The 25,710-nt window shown below is 41.0% G+C and overlaps 1 protein-coding gene across 10 annotated transcripts in view; it reads left to right on the forward strand.

Moving 5' to 3' along the window:
• The window catches only part of camk2d2 (calcium/calmodulin-dependent protein kinase (CaM kinase) II delta 2), a 55,201-nt gene that overhangs the window by 21,484 nt on the left and 8,007 nt on the right, over nt 1-25,710 (forward strand). For 2 of the 10 annotated variants that reach the window (XM_073866101.1, XM_073866103.1), the window contains exons 6-16: nt 328-400; nt 864-966; nt 3,630-3,713; nt 4,274-4,368; nt 4,727-4,849; nt 4,942-5,025; nt 5,133-5,175; nt 7,480-7,520; nt 14,146-14,205; nt 22,216-22,260; nt 24,837-24,885. In XM_073866101.1, coding sequence (XP_073722202.1) covers nt 328-400; nt 864-966; nt 3,630-3,713; nt 4,274-4,368; nt 4,727-4,849; nt 4,942-5,025; nt 5,133-5,175; nt 7,480-7,520; nt 14,146-14,205; nt 22,216-22,260; nt 24,837-24,885 — 800 coding nt within the window. Of the gene's footprint in view, nt 1-327; nt 401-863; nt 967-3,629; nt 3,714-4,273; nt 4,369-4,726; nt 4,850-4,941; nt 5,026-5,132; nt 5,176-7,479; nt 7,521-14,145; nt 14,206-22,215; nt 22,261-24,836; nt 24,886-25,192; nt 25,292-25,710 lie in introns of all 10 variants that reach the window. The other 8 variants (XM_073866110.1, XM_073866113.1, XM_073866095.1 and 5 more) reach the window with 7 other exon arrangements.

Here is a 25,710-nt window from a genome sequence, read left to right on the forward strand (position 1 = left end):
TTTATATAGATGATAAATTATACACTACGTCCTCCTTACGAACAAGCAGAAGTGTAATTTTGCATGTGTATAGGGAATTGTGTGTGCGTGTCTTCGGGCTGGGCATAATGAAAAGAAGTAGCGGTGTTATTTATAGATGATTAATGATGGCTTGCATACACGCAACATACAGCAATTTATTCAATAATAAGAGGGTGGATGTAGTTGCTTTTCTCTCTGTCTTTTTACTGATTGTGTTTCTTTTTTCCCTATTGTCCTTTCTGTCTTTCATCATTGTATTCCTGTCTGTCTTACCTTTAATTGCCTCTCTCTCTTTCTCTCTTTCAGTCACTGCATTCAGCAGATTTTGGAGAGCGTTCATCACTGCCATGTCAATGGGATTGTCCACCGAGACCTGAAGGTCAGGACATACACACACACTTATGCTGCTCCAGACAGCGCCAATGAGTGTGGCCGAGTGCAGTGCCAAATTTAGCACCATCTGACGTGGCCGGATCCTGTATTGTCTGTATTGAAAATAGCTTTTTATTGAATGCTGCTGTGTCTGAGAGTATATGATATTTTATGCTTTAGTCTACTGAAATCTGCACAAAAGCCTTTTAGTTTGAGATAATCAATCTGCATTTGTGCGGGAACGGTTCTGACTATGTGACAGATTTAGCTTTTGTTGTAATTCTTACAAAATGTCCTGTCTTTCACCCTGGAGAGAAGAAGCGAGTCATTACAGCCCGGGCCCGCTATTGAATAAACCAAAAGAATCTTTTGTTCAATCAATAGCTGCTTTCAGAACAGCCCATTAGCTAGTGAGAATGAATATTATTCACATATATACATACATGTGTGTGTGTGTGTGATTTTTATAGCCTGAAAATTTGCTGTTGGCCAGTAAGATGAAGGGAGCTGCAGTTAAGCTTGCTGACTTTGGTTTGGCCATAGAGGTCCAAGGTGATCAGCAGGCATGGTTTGGTAAGTATCATTATTATTTAGATATAATCAGGCTGATCTATCCTGGTTAGTCCTAATTTAGCTTGTAGACCCTCGTTCGTAGCCATGCTATTAACTGTGAGATCTTTACTGCAAAACTGATTGATGAAAGAAGTTTTGTTGGTTATATAAGAGCTCAGATGCAAAAGCCATTTAATGCAACCTTCATGAAAAATGAGATAATGATATTAGCCTCTTTCACACAATAATTTCGGTAAATTACCATGAATTTACTAGAATGAATTACCAGATATCATTCACACATCAGTAACAAAATATCATTAAACTCGGAGAAAAAGGGGAAGTTAGTGGCGCACGGCGAGCTCAGTGTTGTATTTGTAAACAATGGCGGGTTATGACTTCATATCCACAGTCCGTATTTTGTTGTTTTCACATCTGTGGCAAACGCTGACGGTCACAAAGTCGCTCAGGAGCAAACAACATTACATTAGGCGTCGTCAAACGAAACCTGCGTCTTAAACAACAGTACTGTTTACATATTAGGCTTCACAGAGGGTGTGCCAAGGAGGACGTTGGCAATTCGGCAAATAGATGGTAAGCTGTTTTAAACAACTTTGGTGAAGAAATGTGGACGTTAACTTCCAGGTGTGCTCGACTTTTAATCAATGTCTTTACACAGTGCGGGGGTAAACGCGTCATCTGTATCAAAACATTATGATTGGACCAAACCGGTCAGTGCAGTCCGACGTTGTCCGTTCTAAATGCCGGTAATCTAAATTTTTTGTTCACACATAGCGCTTACCGGTAAATTAGTGGTAATCTTACAACCTCTCTTACTGGTAAATTGGCAGCACTGATTTACCAGAAAGGTTCTGTTCACACAAGACCTGTTAACTGCAATTTAACCACCAGTAAAGACTGTGGGCCCTATTTTAACGATCTAAGCACATGGTCTAAAGCGCACGGCGCACGGTCTAAACGGGCGTTTCCGAACCAACTTTTGCTCATTTAACGACCGAAAAAATTGTTTATGTGCCAAGCGCATGGCCTAAAAGGGTTGTTCCTATTTTCGTAATGAGTGATGGGTGTGTTTTGGTTGTAACTTACAATAAACCAATGACAGTCTCAGCTCTCATCCCCTGTAAAAGCCAGTTGCGCCTGGCGCCATGCCTAATACCTATATAGGAAGCGGAAATTATAAACTGAAAAACTAAGCGGAGGTAGAAGACCACCAGTTTAAGATTAATGTTAAAAAATTGTGTTGTTTTTATTTGTATTGAAATTATTATTATTTTTGGATTAAAAAAGAGGTTTTCTTCAGTCATGGAAGTAAAAATAGAAGGCTTTTAATTGCTATAAATGTATTGATATCCTACATAATCATTGTAATCTCATAAAATAATTTGCAAATGTGCAAGAAAAGGTTTGTACTGTAAAAATACATTATTTGTAACAAACAGAAGATAAAGAATTTACAAACGTGCGGAAAGCCTTCAACACTCAGATAACGCCATGGGTTTTTTAAAAGCATTACTTAAAAATGTTTCTCATCTCACCATATCCACAGGTATGATTGTCATCATATACAATAAATCTGTGTGATAGCATTTAAAAAAACATTTAAAAATAGATGCTGTTTAAAGCAAAGCATTTATTTACTTACCAGGTTACAGGTGAAGCAGCTCTTTACGCCTCATAACAGACAGTGTCTCATAATCGGTGCTCATTTATGTCCAAGAGACTCAATAATAATATTTTATTTAATTTTTCGTATTTAAAAGCGTTTTTGTGCTGTTGCGCATCCAGTGTGTGATCCCGTTTATAGACGCATATTTCTAACACGCTCATTATTGTGCCATAGACTTTAGACCATGTTTTTGTTGGTCAATGGCGTAGTCTATTTTAGTTGCTTCAAAATAGCAACGCGCCAACAATGTGCCTGAAAACACCTCGTTTTCAGACCAGAACGTCCATGGGTGCAAAATTGGGCGCAAATGCATTTGCTATTTAAAAAACGTCGCACTAAACGTGAAAATGATCATTGCGCTGGGTTGAAACTAGCAAAAGATACTTGCGTTGCGAATTGCGCTGCATTGCGCCGGGTGTATGATAGGGCCCTGTATGTGTGAAAGGAATTAATGACTGAATGCTCTACTTTTGAGATAATCCATTAAACGCCACAGCAATTTTTCAGCATAGTCCTCTTAGTGCATGAAAGATGAATTGGATGAACAACGCTGTGCGTGCGTCATGGCGCAAGTGTTTTTTTCCACGTTTGAAGGAAGTTTACAGAATATATTACGATAATGACCCTATATTTTTGAGCCTTTTATCTTTTTCAGAAAGTTTTTTTTAGATTTTTGAATGTGTATTTAGAAGGTTTTGCAGTGAAAGACCAGTGAAATGACTAAAGTGGCAGAAAAGTACACACACTGCAGGATTTTTAAAACCCCTGCTTACATTGTATGCGTTGGTCGCGCATGCGCTTACAGGAGAATGTAGCATGTGGCCAAGGAGATGCATTGCAATTTGTCGCAATGCGCACGCGTCAAATAAACTATACTTTGCAAGGCTATGCGTTCGACCATGCATGTGCGTTTGCATACCCATAAAAACAGACTATACTCTATGTGTCGAATTTATCGAAACTTTTGCTTTATTTTGCTTAACCCCTTTCTCTCCAGGTTTTGCTGGTACACCAGGTTATCTGTCTCCAGAGGTTTTGAGGAAAGATCCTTATGGCAAACCCGTAGACATGTGGGCCTGTGGTAAGTGAATCACAGCCTCATCACTTTGAGTTGCTTTGATGGATGTCATTGTTAAAGCTCATTTACTGATTATTAAATTATTGCAGGCTGATAGAGTTTTTGAGCAGCGTTAAATCTAATCAGCTAAATGGAGTGCCTCTGCTAAATCGTCTTTCTGTTTTTAGGCGCAAAACTAGTTAGTCTCTTTCAAGCAGTAGAATTAACGTCTGGATTTAGTGTTGATAAAATTAAAATCTGTGAAAATATATCTTTAATATTGACTGAGTAGGGCCATGTTAAAAATTTAAATTAAAGTGAAATAAAATATTTATGCTCCGAATTGAGACGTTAGCCTGGTAGGGTGACATAAAATTAATTAATTAAATAAATAAAATATATACATATATAGAAAATACATCACAGATGCAGTCACCTTTTGATTCATCTTCAGCCAAGTGGATTCAACCGTACTCATCTCTCAAATTAAATTACTTTTATATTTAGACTTTAAAGCGGCGTCCAATAGTATCTGTACAATTCCCCTGTGATCGTTCCGGTAATAGGGGCTCTGTTTCATATAGGTGTAATTCTCTACATCCTGCTGGTTGGATATCCGCCATTTTGGGATGAAGACCAGCATCGCCTATACCAGCAGATCAAGGCTGGCGCCTATGACGTGAGTCTGGCTAACTAAATTTCATTTGATTTTTGCAGCCTGCAGAGTATAGGCACACTTAAAAGAGCTGACTATGTTTATCCTTATTGTATTGTATTGTATATGAAAACTCAATTTCCTTCATTCATAAGAAAACATCTGATAAATTATGATGTGTACATGCAAATTCAAAATCAGATCAGATCAATCATTTCTACAGTTTTAGTTTGATGAGGTTACTAATAACTCTGATAATGATCTGCAAATCGTCCGACTCTCTCTGATGATAAATTGATGTAATTAATTTTCAGTATCTTTGGTTCCCACCCTGACAACTCATGCATAGTCATTAACTGATTCATTACTTATGTTTTGATAGTTTCCCTCCCCGGAGTGGGACACAGTGACCCCTGAAGCGAAGGACTTGATTAATAAGATGTTGACCATCAACCCTTCCAAACGCATAACGGCTTCCGAAGCTCTCAAACACCCCTGGATCTGCGTATGTCTTTCGACACGCATACACAAACACACACAAAAGCAACATTTCCTAATCTTTACTAAACCATTACATGTGTTTCTCTCGCTCTATAGCAACGTTCAACCGTAGCCTCGATGATGCACAGACAGGAGACCGTTGAGTGCTTGAAGAAGTTTAATGCCAGAAGAAAGCTCAAGGTTTGGTTGTTTTTGATTTTCTTACCTCCTCCTAAAACACATTTTTGCAATGTCGACCTTTTGCACTTCTGTCTTACTCACACTCCCATTTTTTTTACTGCAACCAGGGTGCAATTTTGACCACTCTGCTGGTCACAAGAAACTTTTCAGGTATGTTTGATCTGTTTATGTGAATGTTCATGAATTACTTGGGCATTTTTCCAGCATAAATTTAAACTTTATTTTATTGCATTGGAAAAATAATGCAAACGTTTGTATATATCTTTTAGTTTTTTATTTATTTATTTGGTGTTTACTTTTGATGAAGGGTGTTTTAAAGTGAAATCTTTTCAGAGTTTTCATTTAACATTTCTTTCCTGTTCATCGTTGCTTTGTCTCTTTTTTGGGGGGGTCCTGTGTTTCGTGTGAGGTAAGAGTCTAACTGGACTTTAGAAGGGGATGTGTTTTTACTCTAACCAGTCAGCTGGTTTGCTTGTTTGACACACTTCCCTGTTCCTCAGATAACCGTACCTTTGTTTGCATGTAACCAAACAGATTACATTCATAAAGTCTACCAACGTGTAATCTGAAGTGTAAGATCTTTTTTAAAATAAAACAAATAAATCAATGCAGCAGAAAATGTCAATGAAGTGTTTCATTTAATAACATTATAGCAGTGCTTTATGAATGTAATCACATTAATAATATACAGTAGCCTATTTAAATAATCTGAAATAAATGTTTCCTGTCTTGCATATAGAATAAATATGCTTGCTCATTCTCTGGTTACATTTCCATCTGGATATTATGTTCATTTATATCATGGAATGAAACATTTAATTATATATGTTATATTGTTCAAGTTTAACGTTTATATCAGCTGTTAGCCAAAATGTTGTTTAACTGTATGTTATAATCGAATGATAGATTAGCTTTGAACTAACTTAAAGTTGTATGGTTGTCTGCACTGAATTTGAGATAATCTGTCTTCAAAGCAACTCTTTCTTCGAGGGCAAATGTGTGTGTGAGACTATATAAAATCTCAACTACAATAAAAACTAATATAAAACTACAAACTAAAAAAAATATAATACTTTTACTATTATATAAAACACCATATACCATATGATGTTTACAGTTGGTCACCACATTTATGTACAAGTAGTGCTTGTGTCATTACGGTAAAACTTGACCTCTCTAACTATAAGAATAACACAAGATAATATATTTATTTATTCAGTAATAATAATAACAAAATTTATTATATTGCTTTCCAAAATAGGCATTTTATGTGTGGGAACTCAAGCTTGGAAATTATTAATAATAAGATTTTTCATTTTAGAAAATAAATTGGTATCTTGCACTAAATATATTTACTGCAAAATGTATAAAAAATGCATGTAAGTAAATGGGTCAGTGACAAAAACGGTTTGGCAAGATGAGAAATTCAAAAATATTTTTCAAAAACTTGTTTTAAAAGCACGCATCAGGTTTATTTCAATGCACATAGTGTATTTATGTTGATTTCATGCAATAAAAATAAAAGTTAAGACTGAATGGACCTGAAAATGTCAAATAACCACCAATTGCGCCAAAGAATGAGAAATATATATAAAAAAAATTCAATTTGATGGCATGTAAGCGTAATCATAAAATCATTTTAAAATATCGCTTTAATTATTTCTAAATGTATATTTAATGCGTCTTTGTAATAATTGTCCTGACATGTTGAAAACAGCTTTGTTTTCTAAATAATCTTTGAGAAATGATGTAAAGATTTATGTAAAAAAAAAACATATTACACTAAACTAGATGATTTTATTTAATACCACATTTTTTATGAATATATTTATATTTTCATTAAAAAAAATACTAGATACACCAATTGACACAGACCGGTTACACCACATTTTTGCAACTATCCCCCAAATATTCTTTCAAAATGAAATAAAACCAGAAATTTTTGACTTGGTCCTTAAAAAAATGTATGCAAGTAATCTGCAAATTTATTTTGAAATTTTAACCCTTTTAATTAAACCATACGGACACAAAATAATTAACGTCAAGTTATTGACCCAAATACAGAGATAACAATATGTTAAAAGTGTCATCTGAAGACAAATGCTAGACGTATTTTATTTATAATATATTTTATATTAGTTATAAGCAGTGGGATATTTGTATACCTTTTTAAACACAGACACACATCTCTAAGAATAGAGTTGCTTACGTCTGGTTTTGAATGAGACCTGGGTTTAATCTTTTTGATCCCTTAGCATTGCTTTATGTGTGCCGAGCAATAGAGATCCTAAAAACGAATGATTTGTATGACTGTGTGAAGTGTTTCCTGCCCGAGGTTTTGTGACACAATAAGGAGAACGAAAAATCCCAGAATGCCTGCTGCATGCGTCTTCATGGATTTGCAATGTTTTAATATGTAAATATTCACATTTTCCTTTCGCTTTAATCTAACAGCAGCCAAAAGCTTGCTGAACAAGAAGCAAGATGGTGTGAAGGTGGGTTAAATCTGTTTCCTGTTAATCTTTTGGCTAACCAAGATGTATAAAGCACATCGGTACTTGGCAATGTAGAGCAGGAACGTTGTGCATCCTACAGATTTGCTTTTTTGTTTGTTAGATGTTTTAATTGGATCACTTTACAATTCAACAACAATGTAGTTTCAATAAGAGATATTTAATTCCGGATCAATTCTAATTTTTGGGTTCGAATAAGGAAATTTGGATTCAAAAAACGAATCTGGATCTTTTAGTCATTAATGGAATGTTCAGTTAATTCCAGAATTTGCTGGAAATTCCAACGCTATCTCACGACAATTCGTACATATTTTACGAGTTTGCTAAATCGTATTAATTCATACCACCACATTCGTAAGTTTTGGTTATGATTTGCCTTGACCCCTGTGACGTTAGGGTTAGGTGCGGGGTTAGGGGTTCGGTTTCGTTGTTTTTATTTTAATGAAAATTGTAAGATTTTGCAAGATTAACTTCGTATGAATTGATACGAATTAGCCAACTCGTAAAATATGTTTGTTTCTCGTGAGATCAGGCTGGAAACTCTCGTTTTTTATTTATGTGTTTTGATATTTTTAAAACTGACTATATGGGGGAAACTTACCAAATCAAAATAGTTAGTTATTTCAATGTACTGTTGCATTGTTTTGCAAAATTAAAGTCTAATTTGGGAGATGTGTTTGCAGATAGCCAGTGACTAAATGTTCCCTTTCAGTCGGTCACTACGACGTCACGTCGTGACCGACGAATTGGGAACTCGCTTAGAGAGACCAATCTGCTTCGAATACTACTAAAACGCCAATGAACTTGGCATTGAGATATTTGCATAATGCTGGCGCCGCCCCGCCAGGTGCGTATATAAGGAGCACGTGCAAATAGGGAAATCAGCTTTTTATCGCTTCGAAAGCCGACAGTATCTGCTACTGAGAAGCTACTTTACTCTGTTGGGATCGATTGCGGAAGTTGGTTGGACTGGCAGTACCACAGCGGACGCTTCGCAGTATTCCACAGGCTCTACATCTTTTTTGTTTTGAGTTTAGTGTGTGCGTTGCCTTTCCCTGTGCGCATCATCAACTGAGCATCTGAGTGAATTTCCCTAAAAGAGTGATACGGAGAGCTTTGTGCCTTGTTAAAGGCAGCCACTCTCTCGTATATCCGGAGATCAGCGTCCTTTTCAGGATGGCTTTTCGTCCGTGCGATCTTGGATGCGGAAAGTATATGGGTCCGAAGGACGGTCACGAGCGTTGTCTTTCATGCTTGGGCATCGAGCATGCGGAGGCAGCGTTTGCTGGGGGTAAGTGTTCTCACTGCGAGAACATGTCCCTTGTGGATTTGCGGAGACGGTTGTCTTTCCTTCGGGAAAAACGCAACCCGCGTCCGACGAGTTCCGGACGCCGCCACGGAGCGGCCGTGAGGCTCTCGAAGGATGATCTCCGCATCACTGTGCTAAGCTGGTCGGGGGATTCGTCCTCCGGCTCTCAGCCTCCTCATCCACAGCCGGTTGATGTGCCGATGGAGACTTCAGCGTCGTGTTCTGCGATGTCTGTAGAATCTGTCGTGCCTCCCTCTGGATCCACGGAAACCGCAGCATCCGAGGGTGGGCCCCCTCCCTCTGAGGACCCCGATGTCCTTCCTCCCTCCGGTCGGGTCGTGACGCCGGAGTTTGATCCAGAGATGGTGGCCGTGCTCGCTCGAGCGGCGGAGACCGTAGGGTTAGAGTGGGTTCACCCCCCTCAGCCCGAACCGTCCCGCCTGGATGATTGGTTCTTTGGAGCTGCCCGGGTTTCACAACCCTCTCCGCCGGTGCCATTCTTCTCCGAGGTGGGAGAGGAGCTGACTAGAACCTGGAAGTCGCCGTTTTCTACGAGATTACGGCCGTTTCAGCCCTCCCCCCTCACCTCCCTCACCGATGGAGCCGCTAAGGGTTATTCGGGGATCCCCCCGTGGAGCGTGCGGTCGCGATGCAGTTGTGTCCGGCCACCGCTCCCTCCTGGAAGGACCGCCCAACCCTCCCCTCCTGTGCTTGCAGACAGTCCTCCGGTTTAACGGGTGCTGCCCACCAGGCATGCGGAGAGGCGGCTTCAGCCCTGCACGCAATGGCGTTGCTGCAGGTTCATCAAGCCAAGGCCTTGAGGGATCTGCACGAGGGAGGACACGACTCGCCTGTCCTTTCGGAGCTCCGGGCCGCTACGGATCTGGCTCTCCGCGCTACTAAGGTCACAGCGCAGGCGATTGGTCGTGCCATGTCCACGATGGTGGTCCAGGAACGCCACTTATGGCTATGTCTGGCGGACATGTCGGACGTGGAGAAGAACAAGTTCTTAGACGCTCCCATGTCCCAGGCTGGTCTTTTCGGTGAGTCGGTGGAGTCTTTCGCCCAGCAGTTCTCCGCCGCCCAGAAGCAGATGGAGGCGATCGCTCAGATCATGCCCCGGCGCAAGCGACCTGCATCTCACCCTCCAGCGCCGGCTGCCCCGTCTGCTCCTCGCCGAGGGCGCCCTCCGGCGGCTGCCTCCGCCCCCCCCCCGCTAGAACATCTTCCAGGCCACGGAGGGGGAACAGCCATCGGCAGCCCGCCCCGCCCGCCCCACCCGCTTCCCGTGGCAAACGGAAATCGAAGCGGCCCTGAGACGGGCGACCTGGATTTGGATGGGATCACTCAGCGGGAGACGGTGATGGCACCGCTCCTTCCACCGGTAGAGGGCCGGGTGGAAAATCTTTGGTTTCGTTTTGTTTCTGTTCCGCCGGCTTCTCAGCCGGCACCCACAAAACCACAAAAAGAGTGCATTCCTATTCCTTCTCCAGGTCTCCAGAGGATCGAGAGAGATGTGAGCGGGCAGTCAGATGCTCTTCCTCCCTCTCCTCTATCGCCAGCGGGTGTTCTGAGGAGTTCGAGTTCTCCACTGCGGAGACCGGACCACCAGCAACCCCTTCGGAGTCTGCGTCCTCCGCTGAGGAGACCAGACGACCGTCTCCCTCAGCGGGCTCAGGTCAGTGTCACACACACACATACTGTAGATGCTTATGCTGTCACAGCAGACGCACCGGCAGTCCCACCTGTCTCGCTTCGCTGGCCCACCGCGGGTACACCGGTAGTGCCGTTAATTCCTCTCGTACGGTCTCTGGGGGCTTGTCTTCAGCTTCCCAGCCCGTCTCATTGGGTTTTACGCACGATCCGCCTCGGTTACGAAATTCAATTCAACCGGCACACACCCAAATTCTCGGGCGTACGTTTCACCACGGTGAAAGCGTCCAATGCACATGTACTGCGTGCAGAGGTCGCAGTCCTATTGGCGAAGGATGCGATTCAGCCGGTCCCTCTTACCGAGATGAGATCGGGTTTTTACAGCCCGTATTTCATAGTACCCAAGAAGAGCGGCGGATTACGACCAATTTTGGATTTGCGCGTCCTGAACAAATCTCTTCAGAAGAGGTCTTTCAGGATGATTACACCGAAGCAAATATTCAGTTCAATACGCCCCCAAGATTGGTTTGCAGCAATAGACCTGAAAGACGCGTACTTTCATGTGTCCATTCTCACGGCTTCGGGGGTGTGGACAGCACCCCAGTTGCATTGGCATATCAATTGCCGCGAGTTATGGGCAGTATATCTGGGACTCGTACGCTTCGCTACGGAGCTGCGAGGGAAGGATGTACTAATACGCTCAGACAACACTGCGACTGTAGCGTATATCAACCGTCAAGGCGGTTTGCGCTCCCGTCACCTGTCGCATCTCGCTCGTCATCTCCTCCTTTGGAGTCAGAAGCATCTGAGGTCCCTTCGTGCCATGTACATCCCGGGCTCGCTTAACACAGCGGCAGATGCGCTTTCCCAAGGTGCGCGCCCCGGCGAATGGCGACTCCACCCCCAGACGGTCCAGCTGATTTGGAGGAAGTTCGGTTGTGCGCAGATAGACCTATTTGCGTCGCCGGACGATACCCACTGTCGCCTATTTTATTCACTAACCGAGGGCAGCCTCTGCGTGGATGCGTTGGCACACAGCTGGCCGCGGGGCATGTGCAAATACGCGTTCCCCCCAGTGAGCCTAATAGCACAGACCCTGTGCAAAGTCAGGCAGGACGAGGAGAGCCTTTTAATGATCGCCCCATATTGGACGACCAGGAATTGGTTTCCGAGTCTACGAGACGGGCTTACGCGTTTAAATGGAACCTTTTCGTCACTTGGTGCTCTTCGCAACGCGAGGACCCCAGAGAATGCCCTATTAACATCGTGCTTTTATATCTTCAACATAGGTTAGACGGTAGGCTGTCACCCTCCACTATTAAAGTTGATATCGCCGCTATATCTGCTCATCACTCACTTATTAACGGCAGATCAGTTGGCCAGCATGATTTGGTTATTAGATTCCTGAGAGGCGCTCGTAGGCTAAACCCCTCGTGCCCTCCTTCTATTCCTCCCTGGGACTTGTCCATGGTGCTGAAAGCACTCCAAGGACCGCCATTCAAGCCTTTGCAGTCTGCGAGTCTGAAGCTTTTATCAATGAAAGCTCTGACCCTGCTAGCATTGGCCTCAGTGAAAAGAGTAGGGGATTTACATGCATTCTCTGTTGACGATTCGTGCCTTCAGTTTGGTCCTGCTGTCTCGAGCGTGACATTGAGACCCAGACCAGGCTACGTGCCCAAAGTTCCCACCACTCCCTTCAGAGATCAGGTGGTGAGCTTGCAAGCGTTGCCTTTGGAGCAGGCAAACCCAACCGAGGCTTTGTTGTGCCCCGTACGCGCACTGCGATTCTACGTGGACCGCACGCAAAGCCTCAGGACCTCAGACCAGCTCTTTGTTTGTTATGGTGGCCAGCAGAAAGGGAAAGCTGTCACTAAGCAGAGGATGTCTCATTGGATAGTTCATACTATCGCCCTGGCTTATAATCTTCAGGGTATCCCTTGCCCTTTTAATTTAAGAGCGCAGTCCACACGGAGTGTTGGCTCATCTTGGGCTCTCGCTCGTGGTTCCTCGCTAACAGACATCTGTAGAGCTGCTGGTTGGGTGACACCTAATACGTTCATTAGATTTTACAGTGTTCGTATCGAGCCTGTATCCTCTCGTGTCCTTTCCTCTCCAGGAAGGGCACGGAGAGCAGACTCGCAAGTCGGCTTGCAGCCTCCGACTGAGGCTCCAAATTGAGTTTCAGTATGGAAGGCCATCAGAGCAAAAATGCTCTTCCTCCACTGCCTTGGCAGCCTTTGTTGCGGAGCATTGGCTGTCAGCCTTTCACTAGCTGTATTCTTACGAACCTACGTGTTTGGCCAGCGCCCCACATTGTGTCCCATCGGGTTCCTTTGTGAGTATTATTCCGTGGGGTTAATCCTACCAGCCCACGTTTCCCTTAGCAGAGCACTGCTTTGCTGACACAGCCACGGCTGTCCTTATTACTGTTTATTAGTCCACCATTAGCCCTTAAGAGGGGCGGTGGCTTCCGCAGCGTTCCTATCCCGCTCTGGTAGGGCGCTTCCCAGTCGCTGGCACTACTGTGGGGTTAAAGGAACATCTAGTGCCCGGCCTTTCTGCCTTATCCTATTCTCCATTCCCTTAAGGGGATTTGGAGGGCTTTTTGCAGACACTGGAAGAGGTCAGCCCCTAGTGGCGTTTTGGTAGGGATTCCCAATTCGTCGGTCACGACGTGACGTCGTAGTGACCGACTGAAAGGGAACGTCTCGGTTACGGATGTAACCCTCGTTCCCTGAAGGAGGGAACGGAGACGTCACGTCCCATCGCCACAGGTGCTGCCACCTGCTGTTACGGCCGGTCACCTTTCCGGCTTTCTCAGCGAACAGAAGCTGATTTCCCTATTTGCACGTGCTCCTTATATACGCACCTAGCGGAGCGGCGCCAGCATTATGCAAATATCTCAATGCCAAGTTCATTGGCGTTTTAGTAGTATTCGAAGCAGATTGGTCTCTCTAAGCGAGTTCCCAATTCGTCGGTCACGACGTGACGTCTCCGTTCCCTCCTTCAGGGAACGAGGGTTACATCCGTAACCGAGACGTTTTTTGTGCTTCAATATTGCACAAAAATGGTGCAGTTTTTTTTTATTTTCCCCTATTTTTATGCAGTGTTTCAGTTTTTTGTCCAACTCGGTTGTCAGATGACAACAAATTTTAATGGCATGAGTAACAAAAGTGGTTTTACACACTGTCCTGTCATCATGCGTCTTCTGTGTTTACTTTTTTGTGTCTAATACTGAAGTAAAAAAGAAAGCTTTCAAAGGTTGATTTAAAGTTAATATTTTATGCATGTTTTATAGATAAGAATTAGAAAAAATGTCAATATATATCAGTATAATATCTTACTTTAATATACCTTTAATTTGTTTATTATTTGTGGTGCATTATAAATGTATAGTTATGTTCATCACGTGAAGTGTAGGATTCTGTTGTATTCATTTCATAAATTGACCCCATCCTATCATACACCCTTAGCTCCTGCATGTGTATCTGTGTCCGTCGGTATATCTGTCTGTTTCTATTCGTGAACCTTCTCCACAACTCCTTTCTTCCCAGTCTTGTCTTGTTATCTTGCGCTAGTATAATACAGTAGATCCCTCAGTGTGATTTTTGGTAATGTGTGATCTACTCCTCATCCCACTTACAGGTTAACAACAAAACCAACCTAGCCAGCAGCCCCAAAGAAACAGGGCCTGCCCCAGCACTGGTACCCACGACAACAGCCCCACCCCATGCATGTCATCTCCCCATGTAGTCCCTCTACTTTTAACCACTGAGCCATAGTTGTATAACCTTTTCTAAGGGAATTGACCAAACCAGTACCCTGCTGACTAAATAGACAGCTAACTAATAAGGAAACGTTGTATATAACGTAAAAATATTGGCGTAAATACTTTTGTATTCAAATTGATTCTATCAATATTGTTTAGTGTTATCTTTAGTCAACTATATTCTTAGGTTTGTGTGGCATATTCATGGCCGGACTTACCATTGGGCTTGAGTGGGCTTGAGCCCAGGGGCCCCGGCCAATAGGGGCCTCCGTCCCGGCTTGCGTTCGTTTGATTTGTTCAGTCGTTTTCATTTTTTATTTTACAGCCTATTGGTTGGTGCTGCATTTAATTCGTTAATATATGTCAGTCATCTTGGTGCTGAATATGAAGCGCCGAGTTTACTGCTTTTGAAACCCATAGATGCTAGCGAATACGCAAAATGAGAGTCATAATGAGCTTTACAGATAACGAGAAAAGAGCAACGCGAAAATGAAGCGCTCCGTGTGAAAGATTACTAGAGTAGGTCTTGTAACTCTGTTTTTTCTTGTTTGTTTGTAATCTAACGTGATACGCAGCAGGTATACGCAGTATACCCACTAGTAAGGGTCAAGGATTTCCGTATACCCATTTAAAAAAGCGTGAAAATACTTAACAGTGTGTGACAAACCTTTGACACTTTCATTCATAAATTGACATCTGAATCACTCACCATTCGCATGCTCCATATACAGTCGGCTATTTGATATTTGGTACATTTGACTTCATGCGGCACTGCGCGATCCAATCATTATATGAAATCAAATTATCACGGCGCAAAAGTGACTGTAAAGCAGACGGGTGTATTCATGTGGTTCAACAACAGCCAAAAGAATGACATCAGAGTACCGCGAGAGCGCTTCGAGAAATCACACGGAGAAGTCTGCCTTCTAATCGCTCTCGCGGTACTTTGACATCATCACCAAGCGGTCTGCGTAGCGCCAAATGAAATCCAATCTGCTCGCAGTCTGCAGCTCACACGACACTGTAACCAAACTGTGAACGAGTGGAGCAGAGCTACGAAACATAACAAAATCCGGAGAATTAACCATGCACATATGATTATGTCAACATTTAAATCATCAGTCCAGTTTATTACTTCATCTGGAGGTGAGGATTCACTAAATCATGGCCATGTTGATGTCCTGATGCTTTTTGATATAATCCACTAGCTAGCCTACCTGTAGTTTCTCTTTCAGCATGTTTGCTTGTGCTTAACAGAATCACAGTTTAAACTTCTGAAAAGTGTTCATTTTTATATCTACGTTCAAGGTTTTAATGTATTAACGTTCATATCAGACGCAAAAATTAATGAATGATCATCTTCTCCACTTTGGTTTTTGGTGTCTAATATTACATGATGGTCTTGTCATAATTATTAAATAACATCCTAAAATCTTTTCTTTTCACTGCACCACTTAGGCTATATGCACAAAATACGCTTGTTGATTATGTTTATAACTTTATATGGTGTGTAATAAGGTGAATGTTAATGAAAACATATCATTCTCTTCTTAAGCTAAGTCTAAGCACAATGATTTTAAATGTTGTTATGGGGTATTTTTAATGTGCATGATTAATTTGGATTTGTGAATACATGATTTAATTTTAGGTTTATGTTCTGCTATAGAGATATAGGGGCAGTTTCCTAGTCTGGTCTTATCCTAGTCCAAGACTAAAATGCATGTTTGATCTGTCTTAATTTAAACACATCTTGCACTGATATATCTTAACATATATCATTGTCATTGTTTTGTCTCAAGACGCACACCAGTGATGTTTTTTGTAAGGTTTGTTTGTAAAAACTAATTGAATGCCCTAATATAACCTAGCAATAGGCCTAGTGCTATGTTAATCTAAACCCTGTGGGGAAACTTCCCTAAAATATAGTTCTATGATATATTATTTATTAGGGATGCACCGATAGGATTTTTTTGGGCCGATACCGATACCGATTTAAACAGATAACTTCTGGCCGACACCGATGCCGATACCGATTTTTAACACTTGTATACAATACTATACAGTTGGTCTTTTAGCTAGTTTATTTCTGCATCAAATTATTTTTACTGAACATGGATTGGATCTAATTAACATTCAACTGACCAACATAATAAGAGAGGCACAAATTAAGCTAAAACAAATATAATAAGACAGCATGACAACCTTCAAAGGTGGTTTTTGCTATTCAGCATTTATTTTATTAACAAACTTTAACTAATTTTTTACATATAATGGATTTCTTTATGCAGTTAATTAATAAACGGTATCGGCCTTTCTTGTGCTATTGCCGATATGCCGATGGTTTCAAATTTATCAAAAATCGGCCGATAAATATCGGCGGCCGATACATCGGTGCATCACTATTATTTATTTTAGGTTGTTTACTGTATGTGCACTCTCAGAAGATAATTTACACAAGCTGTCACTGGGGTGGTACCCTTTCAAACAGTACACCTTTGTACCTAAAGAGTGCATATAATGGGTACAAATTTACCTATATCTGTACCTAAATGGTAAATATTAGGACCCATTTAAAGGGTACCGTCCCAGTGACAGCTTTTGTACCTTTTGTTCTGATAGTGTAGGGCCCAAAATTTATTCAAGCCCAGGGGCCTCCACCCTGTTAAGTCCTGCCCTGGGCATATTGGATGCATTTTTCACAGAGTGCCTTATAAATGAAAGATGTGCAAAGCTGCGTTCGAATTTGGCCTTAACTAAATATCTTCGAAGGTTGCATAAAGTTGCCTTAAAGAAACACGCCGACTTTTTGGGACTTTAGCTTATTCACTGTATCCCCCAGAGTTAGATAAGTCTAGATATACCTTTATCATCTCTGTGTGTGCCGTAACTCTTTTTGACGCACCCACCGCTAGGCTAGCTTAGCACAAAGACTGGAAGTAAATGGCTCCAGCTAGCATAATGCTCCCAATAAGTGACAAAATAACGTACAAATGACAAGATTATATGAGACACAGCCATCTTTTAACCGTATACATACTGGGAACCCCAGTATTGGATAAATTTTTCACAGAGTGCCTTATTAATAAAAGATGTGCAAAGATGCATTCGAATTTGGCCCAAACAAAATATCTTATGTTGCGTTTGCACCAGCAGCGGTAGAGGCGGCAAAAACGTGCTATTCACGCGTAGTTGGACGCTTGAACATTTGAGTTTACTCGCTTCATTTGCGCCTGAAATTCTAGTCATTCGAGACATTCACGTGAAATCCGCGTCATGGGAGGGGCTTCTGCGACTCTACTGAGATCCGCCGAAGTTCAGATTTTTCAACTCACGCGTTTCCCGCGGCAATGCTCAATTCGCGTTCCGCGCCGCACCTACCGCGTGTACCACGCAACAGGATGCCTAATCGCGTCTTTGCATTAACTTAACATGTAAATCACCCACACTTGCCGCCTCTACCGCGGCTGGTGTAAACGCAGCATTAGAAGCTTGCATAAAGTTGACTTAAAGGACATGCTGACTTTTTGGAACTTTAGCTTATTCACCGTATCCCCCAGAGTTAGATAAGTCCATATATACCTTTGTCATCTCTGTGTGTGCCTAACTCTGTCTGGCGCACCCACCGCTGGCCTGGCTTGGCACAAAGACGAAAGGAGGTAGATGGCTCCAGCTGGCATGGTGCTCCCAATAAGTGACAAAATAACGTACAAATGACAAGACCATATGAGACACAGCCATCTTTTAACCGTGTACATACTGGGTACTATATTCTCAGAAGGTGAAGGACTGCTATTTGGGCGGAGTGATTTGCTCGCAGCATCTGAAAAGCCCCGTGGTCAGGAGGTGAGAGTTTGCGCAAGTGTTGTGCTATCACCCCGCCCAAGTAGCAGTGCTTATTTTGTAACTTATTGGGAGCGGTGTGCTGGCTGGAGCCGTTTGCTTCCGGTCTTTGTGCTAAGCTATAGCTACAGTAGTGGTGGGTGCGTCAGACAGAGTTACGGGACGCACGGAGATGAAAAGCGTATGTATGGACTTATAGTCCCAAAAAGTCGCCGTGTTCCTTTAAAGGAACAGTTCACCCAAAAATGAAAATTCTGTCATGATTTGCTCTTTATTTCTTTACTCTGTTGAACACAAAAGAAAATATTTTGATAAATGATGGTAAGCACCATTTTTTTTCCTACTATAAAAGTCAATGGGTACCGTCAACTGTGTGAATACTGTGCCATTATTTATCAAATATCTTCTTTAAGTTCAACAAAATAACGGAACTTAGGTTTGGAAAAACATGAATTTGGGATAAACTATCCCTTTAAATTGACGTGTGATGCCTTAAAATGTAAATGCGTCTCTTTTATCTCATTGCAAAACAAGTCCTGTATTTTCTTGAAAAATATTAAGTCTCACAATAACATGTATCCTGTCAAATTATTTAAAATGTATGCAAATGTGTGCCAAAAATAAAACAAACAGGTGCTTAATAAATAAAGGATTATACATCTGGCTCTTTTGGTTTATCCTCCTATTCAAAGTTCCCAAAGCATGATAGCCCTCATATCACCTTTTTATCACATATACGTGTTGTGATTCTATTTAATTACACAAAATTCAAGTCAAATAATCTCTGAAACATCAGAAGCAACAGCTTCTTATTGATGTTTTGTAGCTGTATCTCTTTATAGCATCTCAAACTATAATGCTTGTGGCTTTGCATCACAGTCATGGTGCATTGCCATTAGTCTGCTGCTGCTCCCCTCCTCCATTTTCATTCATTTAAAATCGAAATCTTGTTGAATCAGGTCCCAGCTCTGTTTTTTGGCAAAGGCATATTTGAAATGCTTGGAGTGATTGCTTTGTAGTGCATGGCTGGTGTTGGCATTGCTTTGATGGGTCATGCGGCTTTCCAATGTGTGTGGCTTATCGTGGCTTGCCCCGCCTAATGACGCAGGCTTACGCATAAACATGCATGTCTGTCTGAGTGACGACTCCGTGACGCACTTGGACTGACTCTTTGGCACACACACACGCACACACACACACACACACACACATATTCAGAAGGTGATGTTTCTTAGACAACTGACATGCGCTTGTGTGTAATCTTCTCTAATCTGGTGCTGATTAGACAAAACATTACGATCAATTCAGCTTAGTCCCACTTAAACACCACCAGGCCCATTAATTACACAGCCCCATTGGGTATGTATGTAGGATTTAGAAATGACATCACAGCAGTGAGAAAAGAGCTTATTGCGGGAGAAAACAGATCTGACGCTTTTATATTTTTTGTGTTTTAAGTCAGATACTGTATGTGACAACACTTTTAGAAATAAAACTTCTTAAATGCAATGTCTAATCATATCCTTGTTAAAGGGAAACCACTGTTTTTCAATATTTTACTATGTTCTTACCTCAACTTAGACTTATTAATACATGCCTATCTTTTTTCAATGTGTGCACTTAATCTTTGTAGGGGAGACCGGGGTTGGCTGTCACAATTTTTACTCATGCATGAATTGCTCATCTTCAAAAAATCTTTCAGCAGTAATTCCTACATGAAATGAAACTTTGGAGTCTTGGCTTTAAATGTGTATACTGTTTACTTTTATAATGTATTGTAACAGGAAGTAATTAACCATCAAAGACACTCTGACACAATCACGGGGTTGGTTGTCACAGGGTATGGGGTTGGTTGTCCCTATAGAGTTTCAATAGGATTTCAGTGATAAATTGGGATCTGAAAAGATAATGTGTAATTTTTTTGTTTTTTAAGCTAGAAACTGCAAATAAGTTTTAATATGAATCCACCCCTATGATAGTTGTTATTAATGCCCCTTATGTTTAAACAATGGGATTAAAGTGGGTGATCAGTTACTTGAATTGGCTTTATGCCCAGCTGCACTATGAACTTCAGCCAGCTCCTTGCTTCCCGCCTGCCACCACCGGACAAACTGATCAATCCAGGCGTGTCTGATTATTGTTGTTGTGACTACTGAGGTCAGGCACACCTGGATTAATCAGCCCGTCCAACAATGGCAGACAGGAAACAAGAAGCCGGCCGAAGTTCAGGAAGTAGTGCAGCTGGGCATAAAGCCCATTGTCTACTGTGTTGAGAAATAAAATGAAATAATTTTTAGTGTTAAAACCTCTTTATTTAATGCTTTATTTATTTTATTTTAACAGCAAACAAAAACAAACAAACACACAAACAGTCTTAAAAGGTCTACATGTCCAATATTCTTATGTGACAACCAACCTCGCAAGCTATGTGACAACCATCCCCAACTGACTTCTTGACAAACATGATAAGCTAGCTGCCACACGGCTTTAACTTGATAGCTAAAAGATGACTCAAAATAAAGCTACTACTTTTAGCTTTTTAATGAGTGTTTTGTTTTTGAATGACTAATATCCTACAAGATCTCAACACAAAAACAACACCAACATGAAAATTTACTCTGACCCATAAAAATAAAAAATTGTCTCCTAACCTCAATGTTTTGTGTCTGCTCAGCAAAATTTCAAGTGCAAATGAGTAAGCTATTAAAGGCTAACAAATTGATATCAAAATTGTACCACAGTGCCATGTAGTATGTCTGGAATAAGCAGTGTGACAACCAACCCATGAGACAACCAGCCTCGGTCTCCCCTACAGCGCGTCGTGAATGTGTTGGCATTTGGCCTGGCCCCGTTCATTCCTTGGGATCCGGACGGGGATGAATTTGGGGGCCACCAGGCGCTTCCATGTTTTCCCTGTTTGGGGACTGTTACATGAGTAGTTACACAGGTGTGGTTGAACAAAATAAAATGTTGCGGGTTTTTTAAGCTGATAAAAATGAGAACTATATTGTATGGCGGAAGAGCACTTTTATCCTTTAAAAAAGTCGCCACGTTTTATTTTGTGCCACCATACTTACTCGTGTGGCTACTCATGTAACAGTCTTTGAATGGAGAGGGCGTGGAGGTGTTTGGTGGCTTCTGGATTCATTCCTGTTTGGATCCTAAGGAATGAATAGGGCTAGGCTAAATGCTAACACATTCACGACGCGTTATACAAAAATTAGGTGCACGCATTGAAGGACGATGGGTTTGTGTTTGTTTGTCTGGGTTGAGGTAAGAACATAGTCAAATATCGAAAAATGGTTGTGTTTTCCTTTAAGTATGATGTCATGCACTGCTTCCGGGTCCAACCAATCTCAAATGCGTTAGGGAAAAAAATCACACTAATATACACTCGTATCATTATGCAAAACTACCAAAAACATCTGATCCTAATTTATATCTCCATAAAAAAATCCAAGATGACCAGAAATGGACTCATGGTCACGGATTTGATTTATTTACAAATTATTATTATATTGCTTTCTCTGATTACATGATACTCGAGAAATCAGTGAACACTGAGTTTATACATTTATTCGCGTAAATATGTAAAAAAAATAAATAGTGCTTATAAATGGCTGTTTAAATAATATTCTCTATTGAAATGAGTGGAAACAGTATTTCTTACGTCACGACTTAACAAGCCTATAGTAGGACTAAATGCTATTTTGTGCTTTTGGTAGATTATATTAAGATATTAGAGATTGGCCAATAAATCAATCAACTTCTAAAATATTAGACAAACAGGACACACAGAGGTTTCAGATACTGCAGGTTTATTTATAGAGTACTGTGTTTGCTGAAGTATTAGCAGAGGTACATCATCTGTTCTCCGAAAACACACACATGCTGTATAAAGATCACAGCACATACACTACATGATTTCATCATTGGTGGTTCGTTGCTGTTCATGATAATACATTCTATTTTGATTTTAATTGGTGATTTTTTTTATTTATTTACGCTTACATGCATGTGGTGTGAGTTGCATGAGCAACATGCTTATTTATTAATGTGTACAATAATATTAATTTCCATTTTTTTACCTCAATTAATTTATTTAGGAGCCACAAACTACCGTGATTCACAACCCAGTGGATAGAAACAAGGTAATTATTTTTTATGAGTTTATGTACTTTTCCAATAATTTATTTTCAGAGGTGGAAAGTAACAAATTACATTTACTCACGTTACTGTAATTTATTAGTTTTTTTGTGTACTTTTACTTTTTTGAGTAGTTTTTAAAATCTGTACTTTTACTTTTACTTAAATATGTTTTATTTAAAGTATTGTACTTCGCTACATTTTAAATCATATCCGTTACTGAGTAAAAAAATAAAAAAGCAAGGTGATAAAGATGCAACGGATGATTGATGGGCGGGGGGACGCGCAAAAAGAACCATGGAGACAGACAAGACAGGTGCGGCGCTAATGCAGACCCGCCTCAGTTTAAATCTTATGAAAGAAACCCCTGGCCATATTTAAGCGACCACTGACGCGAAAGCGAGTGTTTCTTTCATATGAAAGGTAGGATTCATGCTCTTGAGTACGAAATTGCAGACCGAGTTTTTACCGCTCATTTGCACGACGCGTTTTAATAACATGCGCCTTATCTTCCGAGGTCTAGCAGCTTCGCGTCAAGTCAAACACAACTTCAGAACGTCCTCGAGAATGCGCAGGTCATCAAACATTGCAGAGAGAGAGAGAGAGAGAGAGAGAGAGAGAGAGAGAGAGAGAGAGAGAGAGAGAGAGAGAGAAGAATAAAGGTCTGACATCAAGTACCCAGGTCAGGGAAGCTGGAAGACAATAAACGTCAAAAGTATATAGCCATGGCACTCATCTCATTATGCTAATTTAAACCATATGTAACATGAGGGTTCCTTCTAAACTTTACAGTATATATAGTTTAATAAAATAATGTATGTTACCAGCAATACATCAATTACAACCTTACTATAGTGATTGTATTTACTAGCTGCTGACCACCTTCAAAAGTGCATAACTCACATGTAAAAATCATTAAACAATTCCGTAAATGTTTCTAGTTTAAAAAAGCTTTTTATTTTATTAACTTTTTGTTGTTGCACTTTAATTGTAAAGATGTTCCTACAATTAAAAACAACTAGTTTTGAACTATACTAGAATCCTCCACCTCTCCCCGCTTTTTACTTTTACTTGAGTAGATTTTTAGACCAGTAACTTTACTTTTACTTAAGTAAAATATTATTAAAGTAACTTTACTTTTACTTGAGTACAATATTTTATTACTCTTTCCACCTCTGTTTATTTTCATACAAATTCGCCACCTCGTAAAATAATTACAAATTCCTATGATATCAGGTTGTCTGTTTTGTGCCTCACATATTTGACCTTGGACCACAAAAACAGTCATAAGTAGCACGGGCAGTGGCGACTGGTGACTTCTTTTTTCGAGTGCGCTCAATGGGAAGTTCATCACAAAATGTATGTAGCCCGTCATGTGTGTGGTTCGTAATTTCAAAATATGTGTTCTGCGCGTCGAGTGATCCTGTGTGCATCACGTGTCTTGTCAAAATAAGTGCCTGCTGCAGACGCGTCCAAAGGGTTTATGATAAAAGAGACGCTCGCGTTTACCAGACACTTGCATAATCGCGTAATCAGAGTTTACTGTTAAGGGAGTGTCTTGCGTGTATTTTGTGAACATGAGGGTCTCTTTTATCATAAACGGTTTTGACGCGTGTGCAGCAGGCACTTATTTTGACAAAACACGTGATGCACATGTTTCACATGACGCAACAAACACATATTTTGAAAACACAAGCAACACATATTTTGAATTTGCGCCCCTCGGAAGAGCAGTCGCAAGCCGCCACTGGAAAAGTCCTTAGCAACACAGAGGCAATTACTAATGATAAATAAATTTTTGATACAGTATATTTACGGTAGGAAATTTGTAAAATATCCGAATGATTTTTGGCATAAAATAAAAAAATATTTTAATTAATAATTTTGACCCATACAATGTATTTTTGGCTATTACTACAAATATACCCATGCTCAGTGGGGGCTCGTGACTGCTTATCCGAGGGGCACAAATTCAAAATAAGTGTTCAGAGTGTCATGTTTGTTGCTTGTGTTTTCAAAATATGTGTTTGCTGCGTCATGTGCATCACGTGTTTTGTCAAAATAAGTGCCTGCCGCACACGCGCCAAAACCATTTATGATACAAGTTTACAAAATGCACACAAGACACTCCCTTAACAGTACAATCTGATTACGCATGAGATTATGCAAGTATCTGGCAAACGCGAGCGTCTGTTTTGTCATAAACCCTTTAGTCGCATCTGCAGCAGCTTATTTTGACAAGACACGTGATGCACATAGGATCACTCGACACGCGGAACACCTATTTTTTAAAATTACGAACCACACACATGACGGGCTACATACATGTTGTGACGAATTTCGCATTGTGAGCCCTCGAAATAAGAAGTCACCGGCCGCCACTGGACTTTTCTCAAAAGGGCGATTTTCTCAATATTTTGCACCCTGAGTGCCAAATATTGGTATAACAAACTGTACATGAATAGAAAGCTTATTTATTCAGCTTTCAGATTTATAAATCTCAATTTCAAAAATGTACACTCATGACTGGTCCTTTTGCGATCCAGGGTCACATATACAGTATTATTTTTTATTTCCCCAGGAATCTACAGAGAGTGCCAATACTACTATTGAGGATGAGGACCTCAAAGGTAAGACTCAATGTATCTCCGCTTATCCGTATACATCTGTCTATAGATCTGCCGTTGTCCCTCCTCATTGTGTCTTTCACATGTGCTTCTTCTTAGTCACGCGTACGCTCTTGTTTATTTCCACCACCCGTTCGTATTCATAATCTGCCCGTTGCTGAGCGCTCCATCCTCCCCTTCCCTCCCAGTTTATTTTCATTCTTCGGGTTGTCTGATTCTGTAAGTCTTGTGTTAGTGTGCTATTTGAAATGTGTTCTTTTTCGTTTGTCCTGCTCCTGTTGTTTCTTCCTCTCATTGGTTCAATGTACAGCCAGACGATTTGGAAACCTCTGCATTAATTCAATCTGGCAACCCGCGGGGCGCCCACAAAACTCCGAGCCCAAGCAGGCGCCCAGCTCCTCGGCGCAGCGTAAGGAAAGAAAACCACCCGGTCCTCCCCCCGACATTGTTCAAATGCTCGACCCCTCCTATGAATGAGAGCGCCCCTCAACTACTCAGATTTACCCTAAGGATCCTCAAACTTCATCGCTCATCAATGCTCGGAGTATTTTAATCCATCCAGCTATTCTATAAAACGCACGTTTGCTTCTCTCTGTCACTCACCGAATGTGCTTTTTAGGATTTTTGAAAGCCTACGAGATAAATCGTCATAAATAGAGAACATTTGGCGTTAGCATTAAGATGATTTTTTTAATCTAGTTTAATACATTTCAATAAAGCACAGCGAGCTCCAATCTGTGAAGGACAGGGGGTGTATATGTGTGTAGCATGTGTAGAAAGGCTTGATGGGTTAAAAGAAAATCTCTAAATCAATAGAAAGATGCTCAA

Source organism: Misgurnus anguillicaudatus, chromosome 3, assembly GCF_027580225.2.
Source record: "Misgurnus anguillicaudatus chromosome 3, ASM2758022v2, whole genome shotgun sequence".
In the NCBI taxonomy this organism is placed as follows: domain Eukaryota; kingdom Metazoa; phylum Chordata; class Actinopteri; order Cypriniformes; family Cobitidae; genus Misgurnus; species Misgurnus anguillicaudatus.